General features: G+C 34.2%; 1 protein-coding gene across 2 annotated transcripts in view; it reads right to left on the reverse strand.

Moving 5' to 3' along the window:
* The window catches only part of MIPOL1 (mirror-image polydactyly 1), a 299,590-nt gene that overhangs the window by 83,844 nt on the left and 197,837 nt on the right, over positions 1–17,909 (reverse strand). Inside the window, exons 11-12 of one of the 2 annotated variants that reach the window (XM_079912919.1) lie at positions 15,377–15,471; positions 8,866–8,968 (exon numbers count right to left, since the gene is read on the reverse strand). In XM_079912919.1, coding sequence (XP_079769045.1) covers positions 8,947–8,968; positions 15,377–15,471 — 117 coding nt within the window. In that variant the 3' untranslated portion in view covers positions 8,866–8,946. Of the gene's footprint in view, positions 1–8,865; positions 8,969–15,376; positions 15,472–17,909 lie in introns of those variants that run through there. The other variant, XM_079912918.1, reaches the window with a different exon arrangement.

The raw sequence follows: 17,909 nt of genomic DNA on the forward strand, positions 1-17,909 counted from the left end.
TTCACTGTATTTCTATTTAAGGTTCATCTCAGAGACTATTTTATGACAGTTCCATGATTCCATATTATACAAAAATTCATGATAGTCTTCTGAATGGGTGCCAATACACCTCTTTTATGTGATTCCAAACTCTAGTTTCAGTTCATAGTGGGTCAAATTTTAAACAGGCATAGTATATTTATTTTAGTTTTTACCTTTTACCAGCTGTGAGGAATATGAAAGAAGTTAAGAATTAGTGTTAATATACAGATCAAGAACAATGAGAGAAGTAGTAGATAATGCAGGAATTAATAGTATAATATATAGTATAAGAAACTGGCATAGAATTATTAAGTAAAATACTTTTGAAAAAAAAATACTGTATAGCTAGTCACAGGAAAAAAGTTTAGAATTATACATTCCAAAATATCATGAAAGTGGTAGCGGAACTAAAGCTCACTTCTATTTTTGTAATTTTGCATTTTCTACTATAAATGTTATAAATAAATTTTTCTCTTTCTTTGCACAAAATAGATAGCATGCACTTATTGCTTTTTTCTTTCATAGGTTGACTTAACAACCTGTTTCTAATTTCACAAAATTACTGATGAATATCATATAATAACCTGTAAAAAGGAACATGTGAAGACTGAAGTGAATGATGTATGTTCTAAAAAATTAGACATTCTCTCTATATATATACACACACACATACATACACGCATATTAGAAGTATAAAAAATGGTAACTTGAAAAGTTCATTCAATGCTAACTACCTCATGAGATGAAGATGCAATCAGCAAAATTCTCACTGTGGAAACTCTACAGAACTAAGAAACCAGTTTTTCAACAAATAAATTGTAACAAAAAAATATAAAGGTGTAGTGGAAACATACAGATTAAAAAATATGTATCAGGGCTTCCCCGGTGGCGCAATGGTTGAGAGTCCGCCTGCCGATGCAGGGGACACGGGTTCGTGCCCCCGTCCGGGAGGTTCCCACGTGCCGCGGAGCGGCTGGGCCCGTGGGCCATGGCTGCTGAGCCTGTGCGTCCGGAGCCTGTGCTCCGCAACGGGAGAGGCCACAACAGTGAGAGGCCCGCGTACCGCAAAAAAAAAAAAAAAAAAAAAAAAATGTATCAACCAACTGCAATGTGTGGACCTTATTTAAATCCTCATTAAAACAAATTAATTAATAAGACATTGCAACATAATGAGACAACTGAAAGTTTGAACTCTGGATATTTGAGGATATTAAGAAATTACTGTTAAATTGTTTCTAAGTGTATTGATGGATTATAGTTATTTTTTAGAGATATATACTGTAATATTTATAGATGAAATTAAATGGTATATGAGATTTACTTTATAATAATGCCAGAGAGTGTGTGTATGTGCATGAAGGTGTGGATGGAACCAGACTGACCAGGAGTTGATAGTTCTGGGGGCAAGTGATGGGAATATGTGAAATTCATTCTTTCTTCTGTATATATATTCAAAATTGAAAAATTCATTTAAGCTTTCAAAATGCTTTAAACTTTATGTAATTAGAAAGTATATTTCTTTTGAGTATAAATTTTATTTTTAATGTTTTTAAGAGAAAGATCCGGAGTCCCAAGGCTCTGTTTCCCTAGGGAATACAGAATCAAAACTGAATGCAAGCAAGTTGCAGGGAAAAGTATATAGTAAAATTCCATGTATGTGAAACACCAAATTTATGTATTTTATGTGTATACACATGCCTAGGAAAAGGTAGAAGAATAAATTTTAAAATGCTAAAAAAAAAAACCCAACAACTGGATGCATGTTAGCATTCAAATTTCTGAAACTTTCTCTCAATTCCATAGTGTAACACAGTATGTTCATTACAACTTCTTCATTTTTGCTTTTACTGTTCTAGGCTAGAATGCCCTTCTTCCTCCTCCTCTCTTTCTTTCAGAATCCTGTTTGTTCGTACCTCAATTCCCAAGCATTCCATAAAACTTTGTTTATTTCAGTCTGCAATAATTTCTCCCTTCTGTAACTTTCTATGGCAATGCCAAATTATTTTATTTAACAGCATATAATCTTATATGCTCATTTTGAGTATACTTTTTCTTTCTTTCTACTTAATTATAATTTATTTGAGGGTAATAATTGCACCTAACCCTTTGTTACTCTATTTTCTATAAAAGACTACACAATTCTTTGCATAGAGTAGGCTCTTAATAAATTCATATAGTACTGAAAATGGCTATTTGGTTAATGATTAGTTCTAAATATAGTTAATGTTATGTTAGTGATTGTGCTAGGGCACTGATAAAATAACAATACCTCAACATATAAATAAAAATAAATGATTGTGGGGATAAAATTACTTTCAAGCATAGTATTCACCTTTGTTGTCTGACATATGATATAATGCTAGAGCTTAAAGGTTCTTAAAAAAAAATTCAGAGGTAGTCTATAAATTCAGACACTGACTGCGGTTGTAATTCATATAGTTTGGCTGAACACAGACAAAGACTGTTGAACTCCAAAGCAGGTCAGGTTCTTTTACCATTTTAATATGTCTTTAATGTGGTCTCAGAGGTGTGTTTTATGTGATAAACATATCAAGCATATCCAAATCAGGAAAATAATGCTGAAGTACTAGTTTTGCCTTAGCATTATTTATGAGAGAGGCAGGGGTCGGGGAAGCTGTCTAGCAGATAGAGTAAAAGGCCCAAGTATAAGACGGGTTAGGTAGTATTTATACTTCTGTTACTGGCCCTGATGTGACCTAGAGCACGTTAGTTTATAGCTCTGTGTTTCAGCTTCCTCATCTGTGAAAAGGGATAATACCTCACAAGGATGTTGAAAAAGATAATGTTTGTACTGAACTACAAGATACAAGATAGAAAGAATAAGGAACATAGCTTTAAAATTACATCCTTATTATTTTCTGGGGTAGACTTTAAAACAGAAAACATGGTATATTTTGAATGTGTACTCTATGAAAAATATATTTTTCATAGAGTAGAAAAAATTGAAGAATTATTAAATTTCTAATTCTCAATAGATTTCTGAACATTGGAATTTTCCTGTGTGAAAAACAACACCTGAAAATAAACTGTTAATCAAAAAGGGCCAAATCTAAGTTGAAGCACATCACTTTGACTAAATATTTTTCTAAGTGTCCCATAACAAGAAAAAAATTAACCCTCTAAGGGCTTCCCTGGTGGCGCAGTGGTTGAGATGCAGGGGACACGGGTTCGTGCCCCGGTCCGGGAAGATCCCACATGCCGCGGAGGGGCTGGGCCTGTCAGCCATGGCCACTGAGACTGCGCGTCCAGAGCCTGTGCTCCACAACGGGAGAGGCCACAACAGTGAGAGGCCCGCGTACCGCAAAAAAAAAAAAAAAAAAAAAAATTAACCCTCTAATTCCAGTAAGAACTTGTTCCCAAAGAAAAATCAAATGATTCTGTATTGCAGTCATGATATTGTATTTTGAGCCAAAAACACTAAAAATATTTGAAATGCATTAATAGAATCTCAAAGAAAAGCGAATGATAGATCAGTATAAACTCAGCATAGGCATTATAACAACAATGGTTCACACTTATTAAATACCTAAGTCTGTACTCTGGTATGGTACAAATCATTTGACACACATTATTTCATTTGATTTTCTCAAAAATAATATGATGCAGATATTAGTACAATTCCAATTTTACAGGTCAGGAAATTGAGGCTTAGAGAGGTAATTACCTATCAAAGGTCACCTCAGCTAGGAAGTCAGAATCTACAGCATCTGTCTTACTACAGTGTTAGCTAGGAATTAAAACACTATGTTGTACCAAAAGAATGACTGCAAAACAAAAGTTTTACTAATAAAAAGATAAAGACCCAATTAAGTCAGATTTAGAAATAAGTGAAGTTGTCTGTATATAAATTATAACTTAAGTCTGTTTATGTCACCTTTTAATCATGTTACTAATTATAAACCAAAACCAAATAATTATTAAAAATCAAGTCAGAGAATAACACTTGACTTCTTGGTTTCACTTAGTTTTCAGGTGACAGAGTACAGTAAGTGGATGAGTGGTTATTTCAATTTTGAATCATATACAACAAAACAAAACAAATAAACAAAGAACAAATGAAACCAAACTAGAGTTAGAAAATGTATACATCTCAATTATGAGCCAACAGTGTGTCCAACTTTCCAGATCAAAATCTCAATTCTCACATCTTTTCATATAATTGATGCTTTAGAAAATTTTTATGTTTTACAGTTCAGATCAGTTAACCAAGCTTGACAAGACAGCTAAACTTTCTACGGATTAAAGCAAATTAAAATATTTATCAGCTCAGTAATGTCTAATAAAACTAAACTAAAAAAATACCTAGGCTTTTGAATTTCTTCATTGTTTCCTGAAATAACAGAATATTGTTTATTTCTGATCTAATCTGAACCAGTTATTTGGGGAAAAAACTGGAACTATAATAGTAGAGTACTGACAATCACAAAACCCTTAAAAAACACAACGGGAACAAGATATACTGCATAACAACATTTAAAACTTAACTAAAGAAAATAGTAAATTAAATCCTAATAAATTCTGAAGTTTCATAAATACCTGAGGTCTGAAATAGCAAGGGGAAAAAATATTTTAATATTGACCTGAGTTCATAAAACACATCTTTGTTTGTAAATACAAGAAAAACATTCAATTAAGTCTTTTTTGACCTTTGCAAACTTTTGGAACATCACCTTAAACTTCAAAGAACAACTACTTCATGATTTAAAGAGTGAAGACTCTAACTACTTCACTGATAATTGAGACTGGAACATTTACACATTTAAATGCTCAACTGCAGGTAAACATTTGTCCTTTTGGGAGAGGCCCAGGTGGAAGGGCCCCATGGCAAAAAGACAATGTTAAGTCCCGGATATCTGAGCGTACTGCCAGTGCCCAGTCTTAAAAATACTGCTGGATCATCATTATCATCCTCAGTCAATATTTACTAAGCTCTTTATGACAGCAGTCGCATTAGAAAGTTTATAAAAATCAAGAGTAGCTCAAAGATCTCAGTTTATTGTATCTTGGTCTGTAAGTTAACTTTGATATTTATTTGTTTTTGCAATTAATGAATCAATGTTTCTGAACAAAGGTCTTTATTATTAGCTATTATTTCCATTTATTTTAAATATTTTAAACTAGTTTAGATTCAATAAAACTTTAATACATTTAATAATGTATATATGCAGAAAGAGAAAACATTTATAATGCAAACATGCTAAATAAATCTAATTGTACTGATTGAAGTCTCTTGAAATATGAAGGAATTTTCTCCTTTCATTGTCATTTCTGGCCATAACTAATGTTCATAGGATTGAAGTTTTGGTTTTTTTTTCATACTATGTCGTAATATTGACATTCAGTCCAGTAGTAGGGATTGAAGTTTTTAAAAAGGCACCCTTTTCCTCACTAACCTGTCATGGGCCCCCACTTCTACCAAGTGGCAGAAGAATGTTATGATTAACACTTCTTTTAAAGTTTCTAATATTTTTCTTAACATTTTATTTTTTAAAGTGCTTGAATTTCTGAAATGTAAAGTACTTTAAAAAGTAGTTTAAAATATTTGGCAAACTTAAAACATAAAATGAGGTTATCATTTATAGGCATCTATTTCATAAGGTAAGTGAATCTACTTTGGATTATCATTCCCTTATACATCTGATTGTGTTGTAAAGCACAACACTAATAAAATATATTAAAGAGATGAACTTTACTGATATAAATATATTATACACGCACATATGTAGACATTACAGACCTATTTTTCATAGAAGCTTATTTTCTTCTAGGCGTGAAATTTAATTTGTGCAGGTTATTATGAATAAAGGCATTAAAACTTGCAAACTCATTTTTATATAAAAGTAATATATACACATAAAAAATTCAAACACTTGATTAGGTTATGAACGCAAGTTAAAATTTCCTCTCCTCTCATTCACCACACACATAATAAACCTAACTTCTAGACATAGTTCCACTTCTCAGAACACCTGCTGTTGAGTTTCTGATGTATCAGAAAAAATTTTATTGACCATGAAGGAGGCATCAAGCACGGATTCAGGTATAAGATGCAATGGTAAATAAACAAAATCCTGGTCCTTGCAGAATTTAATTTCTCGAGGACAATCCACAAATATAGTATAGTGTCATGTAGGCTTATTTCCATTATTAATGAATTATTAATTTCCATTATTAAGAAAAATAAAGGAGAGTAACAAATAGAGTGATGCAGTGAGGAGGCAGGTTATTTTAGACAGTGTGGTCAGGGACATTTAAGCAGAAAGTGGAGCAAAGTGAGAAGCTGACTTGTGACACCGGGGTGGGGGTGGGAGGTAGATCACTCCAAGCAGAGAAAAAAATGTCAAAGTCCTGTGATGGGAGCATTCTTAGAATGTTTGAGATAATAAGGGAGCTGGTGTGGCTGGAGTGAAGCAAGAGTAGACACATACATGTTAAGAAATGAGGTTAGAGAGGTAGCCAGGGGCCAGTGCATAGTTATATGTATACAAATACTTCTTTTATAGTTAAATAAGAACATAAGAACACAACACACATCAGGGGGTCACAAACGTAAATGCCTATATGATTAAGGCAGTTGATGTTAAATGCGTGAAGTAGGCAGGATGGAAAATGTCGTAAAATGGTAAATGCATGCCCCTTTTAGAGAAGGTAGCTTCTACTAAGCCTCAGCTAATTGCTGAAATACACAGGTGTGATGGTTAATTTCATTTTATGTGTCAACATGGCTAGGCTATGGTGTCTGCATGTTTGTTCAAACACCAGTCTAGATGTGGCTGCAAATGTATTTTTTAGATATGATTAATATTTAGATCAGTAGGCTTTGAGGAAAGCAGATTACTGTCCATAATATGGATGGGCCTCATCCAATCAGCTGAAGGCTTTAAGAGAAAGACTGAGATCTCCCGAGGAAGAAGGAATTCTGCATCTTGGAACTCACAACTTCAACATCAGCTCTTTCCTGGTTCTCCAGCCTGCTGGCTTCTCGTGCAGATTTTAGACTGACCAGCCCTCACAAATGCATGAGCCAATTCCTTAAACTAAATCTCTCTCCCTGTATATACACAGTCTATTGGTTCTGTTTCTCTGGAGAACCCTAACACACATGCCACGCTAAGGGTCCCCACAGTGGGCAGATCTTTCAGTGTTGTTTTTTTCACTATAAGAAACAATATTGCAAATGAACATGGGATAATGATACTGTTTCCTAAGCTTTTTTTTAATCCTAAATTTCAAGAAAGGTAAAATCCAAACAAATGTTTCTGATAATGATTTTCAAATCTGAACACTGTTGGCCTGGAAAAAAAAAAAGAAACTTTGTTGGCAGATGATACTTTCTTTATCATATGGAGACCTCATCTTGCCCCACACCCCTGCAACTGACTAACTGAAATGGTGAAGTAAGTCCATGTTATCTCCAATCATTTACTCATCATTGTTCTTATTACGTGTATTACACAGACTACCATTCTGCAGAAGAAACTTTTAATCTGAAGAAACTTTCAATCTAGTGTTAAATTTGACTATTCATTTGTTTGGCAAATATTTAATGAAGGCCTATTATATATAAAGAACAGAAGCCTTAGCAGGGAAATTAAGAGAAATATTCATACAACTATTACATAGGTAAGCATGAGGTATGTATTGTGAGAGAGCACTGTGAATAATTATGGTAGTTAATTTTAGGTAGAATGAGATCACTTCTGGTTGAGAAGATCAGAAAAAGATTACCATAATAGTACTTAAATTGTGTTCTAAAGGCTCAATAAGAATCTGATAGGTTAGAGATGGAGTATTCCAGGGGGAATAAGGTGACTAAAAGAAAGTACTGAAGTGGGAAATTTGGTGGGGGGTGTGTGTGTCTAGGAAAGAGCGAACAGTTCATTTTGAGAGTGCAAGTAATAGTTGATTTAGTATAACGAATATTTGTTGAGTGCCTACTATGTGTAAGGCAGTGTACTAGCATCAGTGACACAAATATGAATGAAACCAGAAGGTAAAAAGATGATTAGTGGAATACTAAATCAGAAAAAGAGGTGGCAAAACAACAAAAACAAAGAGGTGGTGGCAATATCTAGGGTTCATGAGTGTTAGGTTAAAGAGTTTGGAATTTACTGTATAGGTAAAGTGGTATTACTAAATACTGTTGATGGCTGATTGAGAGGTTGAAAATAACGTTTCAGGCATCTTAAGAGGAGTAAAGAATGGAGACAAGTAGATGAAGTAGCTAGAAAAGCCTGGGCATGAAAATATACAAGTCTGGTCTAAGGCAGGAACTTTGCAAAGAAGGAGACATTGCAAGGAAAAATCTAGCAAAATTTGGTTACTAATTAAATTTGTAAAAAGGGACAAGTCAAAGATTACCTATGTAGAAGGCAACAGGCATCTGTGGAACTATAATAATAGTGCCAAGAACAAGGGAAACACTTTACTTTTTTGTTTAACAAATATAAAACTAAATTTTTCTCAAGCTGATAAAAATAATGTTAATAGATGGCAAACTCCAGGATCTATAATTGGCAAGCCCATTCTAACTTTGGACCTTTTGCTAACCACAATGATTAAATGGCAAAATATTTTGTTAAATGTTTTTTTTTTTTAAATATTTGTGAAGGTATTAAACACATCAACCTGAGACACTTTATTAATTAATTAATTTATTTTTGCTGTGTTGGGGCTTCGTTTCTGTGCGAGGGCTTTCTCTATTTGTGGCAAGCGGGAGCCACTCTTCATCGCGGTGCGCGGGCCTCTCACTATCGCGGCCTCTATTGTTGCGGAGCACAGGCTCCAGATGCGCAGGCTCAGTACTTGTGGCTCACGGGCCCAGCCGCTCCACGTCATGCGGGATCCTCCCAGACCAGGGCTAGAAACCCGTGTCCCCTGCATTAGCAGGCAGGCTCTCAACCACTAGCGCCACCAGGGAAGCCCCCTGTTAAATGTTTTTAAAAGAGAAAGCTGGGCCATTTTATAGAATAAAAAAGAGCACCTGAGAGCTATACACGTTGAATTTTAGTCTTATTCTTATAACTTATTGTTAAAATAAGGCACAGAAAATAGTGAAACTCAATAATGCAAAATAAAATGTCCGTCTGGATACAAAGTCATAAAGACATAAAATATTTTGTTAGAAATAGCCTCTGTAGTAATTTAATTGTTGTCTTATATGTCAATAAAGCAAAAACTTTTAGAGTATTTTGATCAATGATACTATTAATATATTTCCTTTGCACAGTACTTTACAGTTTTCAAAAAGCATTCAACTAAATCACCTCCCTGATTTTCATAATAAGCAGCTCAGACATTATTTGTTCATAGGTGAAGTAACTAACATACAGGTGCAACTCATTGGTATAAGAAGACAGTTCTTGATTCTAAACATCACTAAACAAAAAATTAATCTGCCTCATATAAAAGGGCTATAAATTTCACAGAATGTTAGAAGCAGAGAAAGCCTCAAGTCCAAGTTAAAGAAATTGAAACCTAGAAAGCTTGCAGCTTGCCTACATTAAAAAAAATTTGATCAATGGGAAAGATGGAAGAATTCAGGTACTGTTTTGTTCTTTTTATTACTGCTTTGGCAGTATGGTACCTTGACACAGCTCCATGATAGTTAGTCCTTATAGAAAATATATATATGACAAAATGTTTATGTCTTTGGGCAGTCCAGTTAGCACAACTGATTAGAACATAGAACTAAGAGGTCAGGATCGAGTGTTCAACCCCTCTTGATGAGGGATTTGCATTGAGAAAAATGTTGCTTCATGGCTAGAGTTTGCATGCTATCATCACTGCTGATTGTCTAATTGATGTGTAGTTCTGACTAAAAGAACACATAGTTGAATGAAAAACTATCACCATCACACACACAAAAACCCAACCAGTTCCTAGTGACAGTCAGTAATATTTCTGATTGCTAAGGATAACATACATACAGACCAAAAAATGGACAAAAGAAGTAAAAAACACCCACACTAAATAAAATTTATAAAAAGAATGTAGAAAATAAGCACTTCACCCTCTTTTTGAGTGTATTTTACATGGCTTCTATCTTTATGGCTTCTGTGACTTTGAAATGTAGTATATCATGAACCCAGTAAGTAGGATTTATTTTTAGTCCTGTATTCACTATGTCAAACACTTAACTATTCTATTTAATTACTTTAAAAAATACCATTACAATTATAGGAAACATATCACCTTAAAATATGAAGCACACTATTCAATATTTTTGGTCTAGAATGCAAAATTTACCACGTTCTGAAAGGCATCACAACTTCTCACTTGGAATTACACAAAACATAAAAAAAATTTAAAACATAATCTGCTACTATTACAAGTATATTAAATCCTAGTCTACTGGCACTAAACAACAGGATAATTCTTATCTACACAGTTGAATTTATACTTTCTTTAAGCAAAAGGAAATATAAGGAAGCACTATAAAATCAGCAAACATTGAAACTTAGGCTTTCTCTTGATTAGAAAAGAGTTTGTTATTATTATGCCTCCTGAGCTTAGGAATGCAGCACTACAGGTTTAAAGAACAGGAAAAGATCATTACTAAATACAAATCTAACTCTTAAAAGTTTAAGATTCTTCCCTGATGAAACTGTTTAGACTAATGAAGCTGTTGCAAATGAACTGAGCATTCGGCACAAAGGAGGTACTAAGACTGTACTAATAGCACTTTAGTAATATGTAAAATTTATTTTAAAGCTTCACATTGTTATTCCTTTCCTGCTATACTTTCTGCTTTAATGTGAAACAGCCATCAGTTATAATGGTAAGTTTAGTATCCCTACCCATTCACCTCACTTGCCTCTGTCTCTAAGTATGCCAAAGGACACAAAAGGCCAACATTTCCTTTTCTAAGTATTCAAAGTCTTCTAAACCTCAAAGGAAACAAACAGAATAGAGAAACCTCGTAATATCAATATATACTTCCATATTCCTTATTTCCATTCAGGGAAATGGGATGCTTATAATAACAGTAGCTCTTAGCATAACCCAGCAAAAGAAAATGATTTTTGGAAAAAAATTTAAAAAGAATAACGTCAGTATCACCAATTGGTAGAAGTAAAGGCAAGGTAGAAAAAATGTCATCAGTATATTTTAATCTGCTCCTAACACTAATAACTGATCACACATCCTCTTCTGCTTTGGCTGCTGGAAAGTCTGAGAGCCAGACTTATTCTCGAGGCTTATTCTTTCCCTGTTTCATGGTATACATGCAAGCTGACTTACTCCTGGCTCTAGCTTACTGCCCTATTCCTAGATTTTTCTCAGTGTATTTTTTCTTAATCATTGATGAATAACTTTCTTTGACATGATAAAATACATGTATGTATGTATGTATATATATATTTGCATGTAAAACTGATTTGCATAACTGAAAGTGTATTTTTTCTTAAACTTTATTTAAAAAATCCATTATCTATGATGACATACATACAAACATGCAAACACACATGAAAATTACAGAATTAGTCTTGGTTTTCTTCACAATAAATATGGAACTTTTCCCTTGTCCTCTATAACAGAGGAAACTTAGAAGAAAAAATGGTAATATCTCTATGAATTTGTTGTGTTTCACGTATGGATTTGTAATCACCATCTATTCAGGTGTGTAAGAAATATTGTTTACTTTCACTTAAAGCAGAATCTGAGATTCCAGGAAATTTAAACTTTGTTGTTTTGGGTAATTGCCTCTTCCTTCCTAGGATTCTACATCCCAGGGATCTTACTCCTGTTCCATTTAAAATAAATTTCTGTATATCCTCACAGTATGTTCTCTATACCTTAAAAAAAGGGAACTATTAATTGTGAGCTTAAATTTATTAACATTCACAGCTATTCTTATCTCCTTCGCTCCTGTCTATAAGCACAAGGTGATCATCTTCCTGTTCAAACCCTCCTGCAGATTCTCAATTCCATCTCTTTCTAAATTTGGGGGAATTCTGTTCTCTCTGTTGGCTCCTTCCTATGTGCCATGAACATGCTCAAGTGTCTGCCATTTTTCAAAATCAAAAATCAAAATCCTTAACCCACATTCCTTTCTTCTCAACTATCATTAACATCTTTCTTATTCAAGTTTATTCAAGGATCACTTTATAGTCCAAATTTCTATGCTTCTTTCCCTCAAATCACTCTTGAACTTACAAAAAACTGGCTTCTATACCTAATACTCTATTAAAACTACTCTTGTAGAGGTCACTAATGACCACCTAATTTCAAACAAAATGGATACTTTTTGCCCTCATCTTACTTAACCATTCAGAAACATCTGACTTTTTTAAAAAAAATCTCCATCCTTGGCTTCAGTGATATCACAGTTTTTGATTCTACTCTTACCTCACTGACTTCTTGTCGTAAAAATAAGTTTATCTTAACATTAGTTGAGCACTAACAACAAGCCAAATACTGTGTTAAGAGCTGTACATACTTAAAATAACTCTGTAAGATACGTACTATAATTCTTATTTTACAAAAAAAAATGGTCTTGGAGAGGTTCATTTATATAAGGTCACGCAAGGGAGGGCTGTCAACTGCAAATCCCTGTAGCTTAACGACATCATTAGCAGATTTTTTAAAAAAAAAGTAGCAGTGAGAGGGGTCCTTGTGAAGCTTATCTTTGAGCCAATAATTGTTAACTCTTTATTTAGAAGCGGTTATTTAGCTCTGTTAGATTCATGTAGATTAAAAAAAGTCTTTGAAAGATAACTGTTTAAGCTTCATAATTTTCAAAAATCTTTCAATAATCTTCTGCAATTCAGCAAAGAGAAGGAGCATCAAGAACCGGTATCAAGGTTTGTTTTTCAGTAAGTAATGTCAATTTTTGCAAGGTTATCGCATTGCTCTCAGCATTCTCAGACGCTGTCACTTTAACAACAGAGCACCTGCTGTCCTATCTCACAAGGATGGCAGGAGAGTTTTCCATAAAAACTCTTCCTATCAATGGGGTGAAACTACTACATACCATATTGCAATATCCAAGGTCTGAGCACAAATCACACATTATTCATAAGTCTTAATAAAGGGTTTAATAAATGCTTCTATTATTCTACCAAGAAGCAACCCTAATTTAATGCAGCTAACTGAAGTGTGAGTGTAAAATGGCAGCCTTCAAACTTGGCTGCACATGGGAATTTCTAAGGAGCTTGAAACACACTGATAGCTGTCTTATCCCAAGAGATTCTGAAGTAATTGGCCTGGGATGGGATGGGGATCAGGATTTTTAGAGGCTCCTCAAGTGATTCTAATGCAGTTACAGATGAGAATTCACTGGTGTAAAATACAGATGAAAGACTGTTACATTTACCCTCTTAAAAAAAAAAAAAAAAAGGATGGGACGTCTTCAACCGCTATCAGGGTTCTGCTTGCCTACGTGCCTACTGATTCTAACTGCAAGCAAATGATTCCCCACAGGCAGTCATCCAACAAACATCCTTGGTATTTGATAACCGTATTAGTTTCCTAGGGCTGCTGTGACAAAGTACCCAAACTAGGGGGCTTAAAACAACAGAAATTGGGCTTCTCTGGTGGCGCAGTGGTTGAGAGTCCACCTGCCGATGCAGGGGACACGGGTTCGTGCCCCGGTCCGGGAAGATCCCATATGCCACGGAGCGGCTGGGCCCGTGAGCCATGGCTGCTGAGCCTGTGCGTCCGGAGCCTGTGCTCCACAACGGGAGAGGCCACAACAGTGAGAGGCCCGCGTACCGCAAGAAAAAAGAAAACAAAAACAACAGAAATTTATTGTCTCACAGTTCTGGAGGCTACAAGTCCAAAATAAAGGTTTCTGCTGGGTTGTGTCCTCTTTGACAGCTGTACGGGAGAATCCTTCCATGCCTCTTCTAGCTTTTGGTGTTTGCTGACAATCCTTGGTATTCATGTGCTTGTAGATGCATCACTCCAGCCACAAGGCTGTCTTTGCCCTGGGTCTTCATATAGTCTTCCCTCTATGCTTGTGGCTCTGTGCCCAAATATCTACTTTCTATAAAAACTTCAGTCATGCTGGGTTAAAGCCCATGCTAATGACCTCATTTTAACTTGATTAGCTCTGTAAAGACCCTATTTCCAAATAAGATCACATTCTGAGGTACTAGGGGTTAAGATTTCAATATATTTTTTTGAAGGACACAATTCAACTCGTAACAATAACCAATTACTGTATATGCCAATAACATTGCTCCAAAACATGGGTTCTTCACATGAGGGTGGGAAAAAATTTTCATCTTTATTTTTCACTCTCATGTAAATACAGTATTTCCTACAATTATGAACACAGGCAACAAACTATACTAGTATTATTAGTGGCTCTTGAGAGTTTACGCCATAGAAACCACTGGTATTTTCATGTCACATTTCAGTGTTTGCAGTTATCCTCAAAATACCATTTACAGTCATTACTACTTTGAAATTACAGTTTTTTAATAGACTTGCTGTTAGATCTAGTTATTTAATTATTAATATATTAATAATGGCACATGTATTTTATTTCAGTAAAACTGATTTTGATTTAATTACATTTTATGCACTTATATTTTAAGATGGGGACTAAATTTTAAAAAAATCTTTCAATAACCTACAGCCCCAGTTAGTGAATTCTTACATTTCAGATGAGGTTTTTAAAATCTTTGTAAGTATTAAAAAATATGCAGGGCATCGTACATCACTTTTCAAACCTTTTTTTTTTTTAAACTATGATCCACTGTGAGAATATATATTTTAAATATAGCCCAAGACACAATCTTATTTCTCTCTCACACAACACAAAACTGAAACAAAAATATCACAAAACAATATTTACCCTTTCTGCACTCTGACATTTTCTATTCTATTTCTTTTCATTTAAAAATGCCAGTGTGACCTACTGAATTAATTTCACAACTATTCTTGGAGCATAAATTAAATAAGTCTTAAAAATCCTTTAGTGGCCTTCCTTTAGAAACTTCTCATACTATGATAGGTGAAAGGCTATTATTAACTGCTTTTCATGTACTATTTAAAAAATGTATGCCATCACTTTAGAGGTGCCATTTAGATGAGCAAATTGCTCAAGAGCTAAGCAGCTTCCATTTAGACAACTAGCTAAGAGTTATGTAAATTTTATAATTCCCATTTTATAATGGGAGCCTAAACTTTTACTTTACCAAATACAGGAAGGAAAAAAGGTACAATAATTAATATTTTAGGCCTGAATCATTCTGAAACTACAAAAATGTCTTAAGTGAATAATGTTTAATTTCATTGAGGTATTTCCTCATTCACCACTATAAAATTAGGTAGAAACATTTCCCAAACTAACATTTATTTATGCCTAGGATAAAAAGAATTTTACCTGTAGTAAACTCGAAGTGTCTGGATTTCTTCTTCCAGTTTTTTGTATTGTTGAACTGCAGTTTCTCTGGCTTGTTGCATAGCTAACAACTTTGCCTGCAATTAATATTTTAAGAAACTTAATATTAGTTTGATACATTAAAATACAGTGCTATAGTATGAATAGAAGACTTTAATTTCTGGGAGTTTAAAACCTATCATATTTTTAGTAGTGGTTCATAATTTCCCACAAAATAATCCAATTATATTAATAACAGAAATACTAAAGACATGAACATATTAAATTTACCAACTTTGCTCATTACTAAACTTCAACCTTATTCATCTGTATCATCAGATATATGCCTTTCTGCAATGTTTAACTTTATACACGGAATTCAGAAAGTGGAACGTGGGTTCAGAGCATTATCTAGAGATAAGCGCAGTGGGTGTTTCACATATAAATTTTATGTGGCTCCGCTGCCTGATTGCTAGATTTTCTTTTAACTTTATTAATAGAAACTCAGAAAATTCTAAATATGTTAAGCCATCTTTGATATTTAACATGAAAAAAAATACACAAGACTACAACCTGATTCTTACAGATATGATTTAACCTCTTCAATTCCTTTTCTGCAGAAAAAAAAAAAATCTCTAAAGGGAGAATGGCAGCAATCTTGAATGTTAGAAATATTTTATTCAAGGGATGTTATTGTTCTTCTCTGCCTATAATATTCCAATTTTAAAGAGTCTTAATCAGTTTTTCAATAGGGTTCAAACTAGTAATTTTAAAAGAATTGCTACCTTCCAACCATCATTCCCACTGAATTTCAGGCACAGTCAAAAAGAGTTATCAACCCAACTTTTAAAGTATGGTACTGGTAAGTCAGATTTCAGTTTTGTTTATTCAAAGTTTAATTTCCATGAAAAGGCTATCTTTCACTTTAAATGGTGTTTGATAGATAACACAAAGCAAACTGGTATCACATACCTCACAAACTACACTAATTGTAATAATTAAAAAGTAATCAAAAGTTGGGGGCAGGGCTTCCCTGGTGGCGCAGTGGTTGAGAGTCTGCCTGCCAATGCAGGGGATACGGGTTCGTGCCCCGGTCCGGGAAGATCCCACATGCCGTGGAGCGGCTAGGCCCGTGAGCCATGGACGCTGAGCCTGTGCGTCCGGAGCCTGTTAACCCGCAACGGGAGAGGCCACAACAGTGAGAGGCCCGTGTACCACAAAAAAAAAAAAAAAAAAAAAAAAAAAAAAAAAAAGTTGGGGGCAGAAATTCACTAATTTTGCTGAAATCATATGACTTCACTGAAATTATTTTCTTGCATAAGAATGAAGTCACAAGACAAATTGTGAAATCTGCTCATAGGAAAATTAATGAGTGTAATATAAATGAACATTAGACAATGCCACTTTTCTATTTTAATAATGCAGAATTATAAAAGCATGCAGCAGTTTAGATCTTTGTATATAAAATTAGGCACTAAATTAATTAATTAGTTCTCTATCTGGGCTAGCAAATTTTAACAAAAAGTTACTTTTTAATTAAATTTAAGATGCTTGTATGCTTGCTTCAACATGTCACATTCTAGAATTATAGATGAAACAGTCTCAAAAATTATTAAAAAAGCATGTAAAGCTGGTTCTTGATGCCAATAATTAACAGCTTTGCCAGTTTTCAGTATACTATAATATGTGATTGAAATGGTAACTTGGAAGACCAGATACCCAATGCGACTAATAACAAATCAAAAAGAACTGCCCAAAAAAGATATATCACATTCAACTTACAAAACATCAGACATCCTGTTGCATGTAATTTAAGAAATATCAAATATTTGACAGGTAATTGAGAATTTGCTAAATAAATATGTGACAATGTTAAATACCTTAGATGATTATTTTGAAGATTTTGTACCTGGTACTTCTGCAAAAAGCAAACTTAAAATCCCCCAAAAACCCAAACCAAGAAACAAAACCAACACTGTTCTAGCTGGAAAAAGTCATAACGAAGATTCTGCCTAAGAAATTTCTACAATGAAAATGAGATCATGAGAACTGTAAATTCCCGTGCTTTGGTAATAATGAATATTTCACTTCTCTTCCTATATTTAGTTGGCTACGAAGATTTGGTGTTGCTTCATAGCAATCCACTTAATTTATTACTTCCAAATGCCTAATCTTGTATCTAGGCCCTGGTGACTATGTTCAAAGTTATTATAAACTTTCTGGCATTACAAGCTCCTTCCGCTACTTTATCAGATATACGCTTACCTGGTCAACTTTGCTACAGTGATCCTGCTCAGTCTTGGTGGCTAGGATGAACTTCCTTCTCCACTACCTCAGGTATATCTGATCTAGATCGTTCAAACAGAGTAGTACATCCCACTAGGCCCAGAAGAAAACTGAATCTTGATGAGGTCATTTGTATCCTGGATCCTGGTATACCAGACAGATCTAGATCCATTTCTTGGACTTCCTGGGTACATAAATCTTTTTTTTTTTTTTTTTGGCCTAGGCTAGTTTGAGTTGGATTTACGGTATA

The sequence above is a fragment of the Stenella coeruleoalba genome (genome assembly GCF_951394435.1).
Source record: "Stenella coeruleoalba genome assembly, chromosome: 2".
Classification (NCBI taxonomy): Eukaryota; Metazoa; Chordata; class Mammalia; order Artiodactyla; family Delphinidae; genus Stenella; species Stenella coeruleoalba.